We start from the raw sequence: 12606 nt of genomic DNA on the forward strand, positions 1-12606 counted from the left end.
GCCTTTTGGTTATTTAATGTTTATGACATGGCAAAGCATAAAAGCACTTTTCAGGTGCAGGGCTCTGTTATTCTAGCGACTCTGCAAACTCAAAGGCAGAGAAAGCACTTGCCTGAAGCAGCCTGAAGTGGGAAGAAGGCCGAGGGCAAAAAAACCAATAAATACTACAACACATAGTGAATACTATTATACATAGTGAAATTACTGTGCTGGTATTTCCAGGCTGGCCCTCCCACTGGCTGGCCAAGCCAAGGAGGCAAGTGTGGAAGGCCTGTAGGAAGTGTTCCCACCTGAGGAATCACTACTACTAATGGTTGTGAGAGCATATGGCCCCTCTGAGAGCATATTACCCTCCCACTCTCCCACAGGAAGGATGAGACAGCTTCTCTTGCTCAGCCCTTTCCCAGTAACTGGACATCTCAACACACACTCACTCTGTATTCCCAGATCAAGAGGGGACTGCATATCTCAGGCATGGATTTAGTTCAGTACCCTTTGTCCCTGGCATACTTTAACTGTTTTCCTCAAATCCTATTTCCAGGCCAAATGCACTAGGACAGCGCAGGCTTTTCTACCATTTAGCTACAATTCAGTGAACTTGTCTTGTAAGATGTATTGCAACAGTAGTTAAGAGCAGCTTGCAGTGCTGTACCTGGAAGCATTCTCCCATATTGCGCAGGTTTATGTCCAGTCCGTTCCTTTGGGAAGAAAGTGAGTTGAGAATGAATGAGCACAGTGCAGCCACCTCATGAGTCAAACTACCACGTTATGCTCTGAGAACCAACACAAGCACCTCCTGGTGCAGAAACGCCTCTTGTGACCCAGCCCCTCCACTTACGCCACAGCCGTGCAGAAGTTACACTTGTTTCTGTAGGTGATGCCGTTGGTGCCGCAGATGGGCATGTACTCCAGGGTGCAGGGGATGGCACTACCGCTGCCTGATCTCAGGTAGCCAGTACAGTCGAGCTGAAACGGTCACAGAACAATGTTTTAATCCCTGCTCACCTTTGCATCAGTCCTGATGGAGCAAAGCGTAAGAGACATCTCCCCTCCAACCAGAGCTGTAAGGGGAGAGGAGCTTCCAGTCCCAGCATGGTGGGGTTGGAGCAGCACAAACAGTTGAAATCCTGATTGCGGGTACAGCATGATCCTGGAGTATGTTTTTTCCTGTTCTGAAATGGGCTTCATCCCTATCGTCTTGGGCATTTTCACCATGAACACTACTGTGAAGGATTTTTGCCTAAAATGCCTTATGCAGCAGCGACTTTTGCTGCAAAATGCCAACACCAATTGAAAATGGATTTTACGCTCACCTCGGTGTTTCTGCAATTACTCTGAGTGTACCAAAATGGAAGTCGTCGTATCATGCTAAATTGCACAGCCAGAGTGTTTCTTTCCTTTCTCTAAACTAAAAATAGAAATACTTCTCCGCAGCAGCTCTACATATTGATAAACAAACTTTATGATAAATGTTCTTATAGAACTGTTTTTTCTGTTATAAAATTACGATTCAGTCAAAATCCAAACTTCCTCTGGGAATTTCTTAGCTTCAACAAGCTTCTAAGTCTAAGCCCAAAGAGAAGTGTTTTGATAATGCTGAAGCACTACTGAGATCAAAAGTTTCCATTATGTCTACTGTTTTATACAAGATAGCATTTTAAACCTCATTGATTTTAACTGGTCAAAAAAAATTTAACAGAAATTCTTGCAAATCCGAAATTCTTTATTTTCATTCCATTTCTAACAGCCTGAAATTGTGTGGTTTTAACACAGAGTTAATCCTGAGTGAGGTTTCTGTCCAGCTCTCTGCCATCGTTTCACCCACCGCTGCTCAGCATGGCAGCAGCAGAAGGAATCCACCCCAGACCTTACCTTAACACATCTTCCATCGTGCTTCTTGTCAATGGCTCGGTTGCGGCTAGAGGGAGAGCGAGAGGAGGAAAGGAAGGATTATTAATCTCTTGATACCATGGAGTCATCTCCCTCATTAAGTGTCTCCGCTCCTAAAGCCCCAGTAATTAATGAGATTCAGGAGCTTTGACATGGAAGATCCCGGGTATTAGGGAAGACAGAAACTTATGAAAAGTCTTGTCCACCCCGCAATTAGTCACAACCCCAAAAGCTTTTGTCTGCTCCTTGAACTGCTGCTGTGGGTACTGGAGCACCCCCGAACTCACAAGAACTCTCTGCAGAGGGAGCACTCGTTGGGGTAGGTCACGTTGTCGGTCCCGCAGACAGGCTCGTAGTTGCGGGGACAGGCAAGCTGTGTTTTTCCCGACAGCTGGTACACGCTGCAGGAGGCCTGTGAGAGAGGACTCGTGATGTCTCCAAGCACTGAGAAGGGTGTGCTTGTGTTAATCATGTTTTTGCTGCGTTGGAAGGCTGCTGTTGGTCATTTGATTTTCTCTATTGTTTCTTCATGGTGAAGATGACAGACAACAAAATATTCTGTGTTTCTAACAACACGGAAAAGCACCTTTTTGCTATTAAGACTTTCAGTACTTTTGGCAAGAACTGCGGGCAAAAATTATCATTCCTTGGGGAATCAAGACAGGGGAGATATTTAGGCAGTTATTCAATAGTTGTATAGATTTTCTGCTGGCACTCAGTGCTGTACTGACTCTCACTCTACATTACTAATCGGTGTCTTTTTATCATCAACGTGGTAAGTTATCTCTCTCTGACAAAGGTACTTTCTTATTTTGGGGAAAAGAGCTGGTATAATACTTAGAGGTGCTTTTCCCTCTTCCTATCTTTCTCACTCTCCTTTTTTGTCTCCTTCAAGCCTTCCTTGGGATACAGTATGGGTATGAATTATTCATCTAGACTTAGAAATCAAGACTAAATGACAAAGAAGGTCTGCTACTCACCAGTCGTTGAGCAAAAGCAATTTCTACAATAAAAACAGAAATTATAAAATATAAAACCTGTACAGTGTCCTTGACCAAAATTCCCTGAATCATCAGTTTGCCAATAAAGTAAACAAATACTCTTTCTTATTACTGAAAAGTGATTGTTTTCCCAATTGTTTTATCTACTGCAAGTAAACAAGAATTTATATGCTATTTTTTTGTTAAATGAATTATTTGTGAAAACAGAACTTTTGACTCATTAAAGAAGAAACAGGACATAAGCTTTTCTCCTTTTGCAGCACTGTTATCCCCACTAAGCCTTGTAAGTTTAAATCAGACAAAAGCCTCCTACTGACCTATAGTATTTATCTGCACAAGGATAAAGTCCATTAAAAGAGAGTTCGCATGTTATTAAATTATCATTTCTCTGAAAGGCTGAAGTCTCCTTTAAGATGTATATGTAAAGGCAACGGTTCATGCAGACTAAAGGTAGCACAGACTGCAACAAGAAGAACTTACCAGAAAGGCAGCTGAGAAGCATAAGCCCAAGAAGGGCAACTCTCCTTGTGGTCTTCATAGTGGAGATGGTTGTGCAGTCTGTTACTTGCAGATCTGCCACTGCTGAGTTCAGGAGATGGTTCTCAGCCTCCTCTCTCTGCTCTATATATACGAATCTCCCTGACGTTGTGAAGTCATCCCATAAAGTAATTATTTGCTCTGTAAACGAAGAAAATTGTATCGATTATTGAGTTGAGCTCTAAAGAATACTTGTTTGTTACAGAGATGCCCAGAAGAATTAAACAAAAATGTGAGCTACACCCAGCTTGTTAACAAAGGTGCCCTGCTGTACAATGAGTGATTTGTACTTCCCAAACAAGAGCACTGTCTCAATAGTGGATGTTGTGAAATTAAATATGGAAGTTGGTAAAGCAAAAAAAGCCATTTGCTAAAAGTGCACACCGTATTGCATACACTAGATGGTATTAGGGCACAGGAGATGTGCATGGTACATCAGAGTGGGACACTCCAAGCTTTTACAGACATAAAATGTAGGGTTTGACAGGGATCAGCATATGTTAAAGATGCTGAGGGCTTGATGAATCTCACCACACTCTCTCCTGGTGCAATGGATTTCTCACTAACAGGAAGGAAACAACCACCACAACAGGAAAGCATCACCTAAAACTTCAGAAGTTTATAAAGTCATTTCTATGTAGGAGCAAGCATTATTCATCTACTGGCAATGAGCATGAGTCTGATTAAGAAATGATGAGAATAAGTAGCCTTAAATCTGGACTGGGATAATGTTTCCTCTTAATGGCAAGTAAGTGATGTTCTGTGCAGGTAACATGGGCTTCTTGATACCAAAGACATTCAAAAACAACTTGCAGCAGCTGCAAAAAGAAGCTGGGTCCTTTGGCTCCCCCCTTCCCCCTCTATTACACGGCATTAAAATTAGAGTGTCAGCTGAAACTTGTGTTTTAAGGAAGATAAGTGAAGAATAATGTGCTAGGCTCTGTTAAGTGGTTCAACTCTATCGCAAGTGTATGGAAAAACAAATAAGGAATATTGCATAAAATAATACATTTTTGATTTAAGGTCGTCACGGAAGGAAGTAAGGGCTGGGACATGTTTGTGCTTTAGAAAAAGCTTGAATCAGACATGTGGCTTAAAGGCAGCCTGCAATTTAAATAGAAAATTAGAATTGTTTTTCTTATTATCCTGGGAGATGTTCAAATCGTGGCACCGGCAGATAAATCATAGAAATATAGCAGAAAGTGTAAGGGAACTGTACCACAGAATACAGATTGCAGGATTTGGCCTGTTCGTATCATCGAAATCATTTTCCTGAAAAATAAATGAGTAATGCTCTTTGGATCTCATTCACAAATATCAGAAGTTGAAGGGTTCCTTTGAAAGCTGTTTCTGTTGTATTCTTAGCATCCTGAGTGACTTGACTTTCAGATTCCTTCAACTGATTGTGAGCATATTTGGAAGGGAAGCAGCAGTCACGGAAGCATTAATATTGATTATTCTCCAGGGGCAAGAATGCCTAAGCCTGAAAAACAAAGCTTCCTCAGAACTTGCACCAGCCGCTAGTGGAGATGGCACTTGCTGGCTCTGCGGTGGTTAGCAAGGCTACATGAACGTAGTCTGTCTCTTCTCCAGCCCTGAGACCTGAGCTTCTCCATACCTGCCTCCAGGTCTGACATCCCCAGTTACGAGAAGCTGTGCTGCTGCTCTTGCCAGGCTGAAATCACGCTGGGTGCTCAGAGCTGTTGTGAATAGCCGGGTATTTGCTAGGGAGCGGCATCATTCTAGCGCTGGGCCAACACCTACCCTTTAACTAATTAGATCCACTGGGGAGATCCCCCTCTGCTGCTTCTGAGGTCTGGGTAGACAACCAGGACTGCTCCAAAAGCAGCTCTTTTGCTGCAGTAATCCCTGCCACAGCACAGCACAGCAGGGAGAAGAGAAGCAAGGAAAGAGCTTTGCTACAGGGTCTATAAGAAAGGATGGGAGATAATTGGTAGCAGCCAGGGCAGGGCAGCGAGGGCTGCTAGGCTGGGTGTGATGTGGGCTTGCACAGGAGCTCCATTAATAAGAAACAGAGGGAACGGGCCAGAAGTAATTGTGAGGCAGCAGATGGGTTGAAATCAGGCATTAGGAACAGTCAAAAACAACTGTCTCCATGCATTTGGAGGAGTGAGCTTTGGGGAATGTCATACACATGTTGCGAATGGGAAAGGCAAAGTGAACTCACCTGCCAAAACCCCTCGGCGATATTCAAGAGTATCATGGTGGTGGGCTCAGTAAAGCGACTTTGGGCACAGGATTATTTTAATGTTTCTACATATGTGAGATCCATAGAAAAGCTGAAATAAAACTTCCTGCTATTAAGAGTTCTTAGAGGGCAAACGTTCAAGCAGGTTATGGCCACACAGATGGGATAAACATCGGTAGTCATATGATGGATACTATTGCATTAAGGTAAATTTGCAATAACTGGAATTTCTACTCAGTTTCTGATTCAGCAATCTTTCTTCCCACAGCAGCAACTTTTTCCCGGGAATCTTTTCCTCTGGTCTTGAGATTCCCTATCTCAAGTCAATCCATAATCTACCACGACCTAAAAAATTCTTCATTTGCATTCCCTGCTTTAGTTTAAAACGTGTCACAGACTTCATCTGGCTACAATGAGAAATTACATTTCTTAATTTTTTGGGGAAAAGAAAAAGGTGGATGTGTGCTTGTGAGACCTTATGCTGTCACTCCAGCAGCAGTGTCATCTTCTTTGCTCCTGTATCCTGCTGTCACGCATCGCACCGTAATCAAGAGCAAAGCGGTGTTGTGCTCCAGTCTGTGCTGCTGCAGAGGCAAATGCACAGCACATTTCTTTGCGGTTGACCAGCGATGCGGCGCCCTGCAAGAGCTCACAAACCAGGCTGCTGTTCCCAGACAACTGCACACGGGGGCAGAACTGGATCTTCTATGAGAACAGGAATTCAATTTACAGCAAGCAAAGCCCCTGCTCTAAGCCGCACTCATCTAATATTTCTCCTTGTAGTTCAGATATCTGATTGCTGCCTGCATATCTCCAGTCTTTTAAGCACAGATTATATCACAGGCAAGGGTGTCTGGAATAATTTGACTGTCTGGAAGCTGCATACTAACAGCAAAAGGCTGAGGATTGGGCCTCGCACATCCCAATCCCTCAGCAAATCTCAGCTCTGCCTCGCTGCAATAGCTCTGACACAGCCAGCCCTCAAAAACGACGTCTCCAAGCAATTTTCTTTTAAAACATCATTTTATTTTTCTCCGCATCAAGAAAGAACACAGTAACAAACAGTTTATCCCGAATGAATCCTCAGAGAGAAACTGCATTAACAGAAAGGTCTAGACTGGCCTGAGGTATATTTTGGCCAGCAAAAAGTAGAACAATACACTAAAATAGGAGCATTGATATAAAATAGAGCAGAATAAAATAACTACATGCAATGTGTTAATCAGGTTGTGGGGTAATTGAATGGCATTTCCTAAATTCACAAACATCAGATAATAACATAAAGTGCTGAGGTACTGCTTAAAGAATTGTACCATAAAATACCTTGGCAGGCAGACAATGTTTCCTGCCTTGAATTTCCTGGAGGGAGAGTTAGATTAGTAATGGTGAGAGGATTTTGTGTTGTTGTGGTAGGATTTTATTGAGCAGCAACAAAAAAATTATTTCCAACGAGGTGCCCATAAAAGAGAACTGTTTTCCTCTCCATCCTAAGGAGCTGCCCCCTTAGGGCAAGGAGCTGGGGTCCTGCTCTGCCCTCGATTACTCCTGAGTAATACTGCATAAATCTGCATCAGAGTGGAGGAATTGTTCCCCCTTTAATTTCTACTCACAGTTTCCCCTCAATTGCCTGGTCCATTTTCCTGTTTAGCAGACATGGCCCCTGAAGATGCTCTCTGAGGACCACTGGGACCACGATCGGGAGCTCCACTTGTCTCCAAGGCACCATGGTTTCTGGGGGCCATCCTCATCCTCTTCGCTGGTCCCCAGGAAAGAAGCTGGAGCTGGTGTCCTCTTACCCCTGACTCCCTCGCTCAGTGGAGTGGGACAGGAAGGAGCATGGATCCCCCGAGCCACGCACTCCCAGCACCACCTCCCAGAGCCTCAATTTGTCTTGGTCCTAAGAAATTGCATCTGACACTGAAATGCCTTCCCGCACGCAGACCTCCCCCTCACAAGGAGGGACATTCCAGCCCCGGGAAGGCACTTGGCACTAAATGGTTGCAGAGAGTCATGTCTTTTGGAAAGAAATTGTCTCCCTTCAGAGGGCTGCTCTCTCCAGCCTCTGGAAAGTGACAGATTGTCACTTAAGATCATTAACTATTTGACTGTGAGACTGCTGCCTGCACTGCACGCCACACTGCCAGCGCTTCGCTGTTAATGAATAATAAATTAGCGTTATGACTCTGAGCCCTTCCTTTCATCAGCTGAGATTTCCAGAGGCCGAAGAATCTCAAAGGATCCTCTACAAGCGCCAATCGACGTAATTACCTACAAGCAGCAGCTAAGTGGTGGGCGAGGTGCAGAAACGGGCCGCGGCAGCGATTGCTAGCAGTCCTCCCAATACCAGCTCTGTCAGGACTGGCTGCCCACTGGTTTTCTGCAACACCCCACGGCGGTGAATGCTGCAAACACAAATGTGGGCAGCCAGGTATCTGCCTGCCCGGAGAAAACACCCTGTCCTGTCGCTCTGGGAGGCAGAGCAGATTGCAAAAGCACTTCTTTCACATAAAGGTGTGTTTCCAACCCTGCTTGCAAGGGGAAGGGATGCAGCCGGGAACTGTGCTTCTTCACCACTTCTCTTGCAGCCGTAAGAAATTGGGGCTGACCCTGGAAACCGAAACGGGGGTGAGCAGCTCTTGCTGCCAGCACTCTGTGCCCCCATGGCTTTTGCAGAGAGCTACAAAACACTCCTAACTGTAACAATTTTTGGGACTGGGACTGTCTCTATTTATATGTATGTTCAGGTTTCCTTGGGACCTCTTCATTCTGCCAGAGTATCCCAAGCAGTAATGTAGGGGTGAGGCGGCAGGAATTTGAGAGCAATGGTTGAAGAGGCAGTGTCTGTTTAGGGTGCCCTTAGTGGAATAAATCAATGGGACTATTGCACCAGGATGCATCTCCAACTCTGATTTTCTTTTGGAAAGCTGGATGAAGGCAGATGCCCTCAAGATCTGCCCACTGCCTCTGCGGTCAATGTTTATTTCTTTGTAGATCAGAACAATGTATTCCTTCTCCCTGTAATTTGCCCGTTAATACCCACACCCCGGGATTTTGCAGTGATGTAACCATGCACCATCTTAGGTAAAAACAGAATGAGACATATTATTAAAGCAAGACATAAATGCTGATGGCTTTTTTAATTAAGCAGAGGTTTCCAGTTTCATCAGGAGCTTTCAGGGTTCAGGGCAAGGCTTTAGGGGAGCATCTCCTATGGAGACCATCACGAGGGAGGGGTCATCTTTCTGAGCTGAAGCCTGTCAAGAAGTTAACATTCTCCAAGGTGTTTCAAGTGAAGGGTCCCACGGCTGAGCCTGTAGAGAAAGAAATCATTACCTCAAAGACAGAACATCTGGGCTTTTACTGTTTGTGTCCCCCTCTGGTGAAGGTTATATCATAGAGGATCTTGAACATAAAACTTCTAAACACGATTCCTGCTATTTCCTCTTATTACTAACATTCAAAGACTTAATTTAAAGAAAGAAATAGCCTGTAGGAAACCTTATTGCTGGAAGAAAGCTCTTCAGCAAATTACTTGACAAGGAAATGAAGAACTCTACTAAATGTTACTTCTTTATATCTAAAACAAAGGAATTCCTCACAAATTCTCTCAATAAAAAACTGACTCTTGCTAGTAAGAGAACAGACAAACATAAAATAAAAGAACTTTACTTCTTCAACCAGTCTCCAAGGCTGATTATTTAGTTTAGGCTAAGTTAGTTCACCATTTAGTTAGTGATTTATTTTATATAGTGAATAAATTTGTTTTATACATACCGGACTGCATTGCAGAACATGCATTGATTGCTATATGTTTGGCCATTGGACCCGCAGTGTGGGACGTACTCCATAGTACACATTGGAAGTGCAGGTCGTGTTATGTCACCGCAGTAGTCCTGCAGGTAGATGCAATGTATGTTCACAAAAAAGCTCTCAACAGCAGATATGTAAGAAAGGTAACATTAGGAGACCCACACACACCCTGAGCCCCCAGCCCAGTACTGACCAGAAGCAGATGCTGAGAAAAAGCCTTGGGACAGAACAGTAGCACATTGCCTCCAGCAATGGAGAGCCTGTGTAACTGTCACAAATGCTGCTGCAGGGACTTTGACAATAACTTGGACACTAACTGAACACTGCATGACTTGTTGAAACCATCATCAGATGAAAATGGTAATTTCACCCAATACTATCTGTGGCAAATATTGTTCAGACAGCTGGATGACTCAGGATTTTCAAATGCTCGATCACAATGTGATTAGTAAGGATTTCTACAGAAACTGCTTTAAGAAATGTTGGAAAATAGAAAGATCTGTCCCTTACCTGTATATCAATAGCTGCAAAAAAAAGAAGAAAAAAAGAAAATATGATACAAATGCAATTCATAGGTTCTGTTAGAGTTAAAAATCTGTGAATGCATGCCCTGAATATGCAACTTTCAATTCATCGATTGTTAGCAAATTACTTATTAGACAAAAGGAAAATTTTTGTTCCATATTCTATACTTACAGTGTTGATTGTGTAGTATATTTTTTTAAAATGGGGGTTACAGCCAAGATGGAAAAGAGTGTGCAAAATGAAAGAAGAGAAGGACATTTTCCATGGTTCACAGGATGGAGCAGGACACGTACTCCAAGCTAAGCAAGCTATCGAGGCAAACAGGGTCATAAAGCTGGCAAGTACACAGAGACTGCGTCTTAAATGCATTGGCACAATAGTTCTTAAATAAAAGGAGTATTTAGTGAGATGTAACTTTTATAAAGCTTCTACAACTGTGCAGGCTCTCAAATTACATCTCAGTTCAAGATGCCTACAAGAAATGTTCGCTTTCATTCAGTAAAATAATTTGTGTTTCTGCAACATTTCAGAGGTTAAATACTGGATGTCTGAGTCTCCGGGTTGTACCACGTACGTGTCACTTCTTTCATTATGCATAAACTAACGCTGAGAGTAGAGCTGTTCCCACAGTTGTTCTTACCCACTCAGTTCTGTTGCTAAAATATTACCCCATAAGTGATAGTCTTTGATGTCAAGTCTTTTCAACACTATCTTTCTAGGAGTAAATAAGTCCTTGTAGAATGAAGTTCTTTCCAGTCTGAGGATGTTTTTGTGGTTTTAAAAACAGCCAGCGCTTACTCAAAGGCGGAGCAGGAGACAGCAAAGCTACTCACCTGAGGTGCAGCAAAGGGCTGCGGCAAACAGCAGCAACACCACTGTAGTCTTCATGGTGGCTGAAGCGTCTGCGTGCAGCTGAGCCTGTGTTTTGCTCAGTAAACGTAGCTTTAATTGTGCCCTCAGCTGGTAACCATGCTTATATGTACGCGCGTATGTTTGCGCGTGTGCATGTGTGTGTTTGTGCACATTTGTATTTGGCTGATCCGCCCTTATTCTGAAGAAACTTTCCCGGTCTTTTGTTGGGGTGGCAATCTCGATAGAGGTAAGCCTTGCTGTAAGCCAGGAGGAATGCTTCTTCATCAGCAGGAGCGTCACAAGAAGTTCAGATACGTTCGATACACCTTCCATGTCGCTATTTCAAGGGAAATATGTGACAGGTTCCTTCTGAAGGAACATAGAAAGCTCCTGCAGGCCAAAAAGCAACCGTACAAACCTAAGCAGTGACTTCTGGCAGATTTTCTCTGTGGGCACCTATCAGTGCCTATTCATGTGCGGTGCTTTTTCATGAGTAAAATGTTGAACAAATGGCTTCCAGAATGGAAAGTCTCTACTTTTATTTTCCTGTTTCCTCCCAGTAAAGCATTATTAAGTTATAGTGAAACCGGGAAACCAGTAAAGTGGGCAGGCAAGCAAGAGGATGTCCCAAACACTGGAGTCCTTGAACTGGACAAGAGATGGAGCCACTTTTATGGGCATAGGCAAAGAATTTGCAGTTGTTATTTTCCCCAAAAGCCATCAGTATTGTGGGTTAGACTTGCAGTGATGGACTGATAGTCTGGTGATGAACAAATGATGTGAGACTCTAGCCTGGATCCCAGAAAAGTTGAGCTCATTCTGGAAATCTCTCTTCCATCCATCTGCTCATCTCAACATAAATCCTTTGTTTTACCACCAAAACATTGCTTTTTTGGATGATCACATGCCATCAAGGTAAACAAGCACTCTCCTCCCTTTGGTTCCCTGAAGAAACGTGTATGGGAGATGTTACTTTTTTAGATGGGATATGCACAATTTATTTATGTTTCTCCTGTGTGGATCAAAAAAACAGCAATTCAGTACTCCAATAGAGGACAAAAGCAAAATAAATCTCATGGACAATACACTAGTGATAGGTCACACTCTCAAAAAACAGAAGGATACTTTGCCCTTGGATTGTGAAACACTGCTGATGTACTTCGTGGGCTGGCAAAGAACATTATGTTATTAAAGACTAAGAGAGAAGACAAGTAGGCAGTAGGAGCCATCCCTAGGAGGGCATTTATCTTAAACCACTCGGAGGTTGTTAAAGGATGAGTTCAAGATGAAAAACCCAGACAAATAGGCAGGATCCACTCACATGTCTGACATAGATGGGCTTTGCTAACAGCCTGCCCTTGCAGGGTGCTGCACTGCGGGTACGGGCTGTGCTCAGGGGGCCAGGGCTCAGTGCTTGGTGCAGGCACCTCCTCAGGTTTTGCTGATGGTGCCAGCACAGGGAAAGTACACTAGAAATACCTCAGGAGAGATCAGCTAGCGTCATCGCTTCAAAGCAGTATTTTCAGCCCTTTACAATGTCAAATGCCTAAAAGGGTCTAAACACTAATGTAGGCTGACTACCATTTATGTGCAAAGTCACACAGCTCCAAGGTTTATGCATCTGTATTTAATTTTCTGCCTTTTAAGAGAGGGAAGGGAGCAAGACCTTGTTCTTGTTATATCCCAGAGCTATGAGCACGTAACCTATTCAGCCTGGCATCATCATTCAACAAATCAGAAGCAAATGTTTCATGAGACAACACATGAAACAAGACAAAGAAA

General features: G+C 43.4%; 1 protein-coding gene across 1 annotated transcript in view; it reads right to left on the minus strand.

The window, feature by feature from the left end:
• Nucleotides 1-5652, minus strand: part of LOC104548963 (double-headed protease inhibitor, submandibular gland-like) — a 6359-nt gene extending 707 nt beyond the window's left edge. The window contains exons 1-5 of the mRNA XM_010195144.1: nt 5617-5652; nt 2178-2302; nt 1873-1918; nt 839-966; nt 653-698 (exon numbers count right to left, since the gene is read on the minus strand). Of these exons, the coding sequence (XP_010193446.1) occupies nt 653-698; nt 839-966; nt 1873-1918; nt 2178-2302; nt 5617-5652 (381 nt within the window). The remainder of the gene's footprint in view (nt 1-652; nt 699-838; nt 967-1872; nt 1919-2177; nt 2303-5616) is intronic.
• Between the last annotated feature and the right edge of the window lie 6954 nt (nt 5653-12606).

The sequence above is a fragment of the Mesitornis unicolor genome, unplaced genomic scaffold, assembly GCF_000695765.1.
Source record: "Mesitornis unicolor isolate BGI_N332 unplaced genomic scaffold, ASM69576v1 scaffold4302, whole genome shotgun sequence".
Taxonomy (NCBI): Eukaryota; Metazoa; Chordata; class Aves; order Mesitornithiformes; family Mesitornithidae; genus Mesitornis; species Mesitornis unicolor.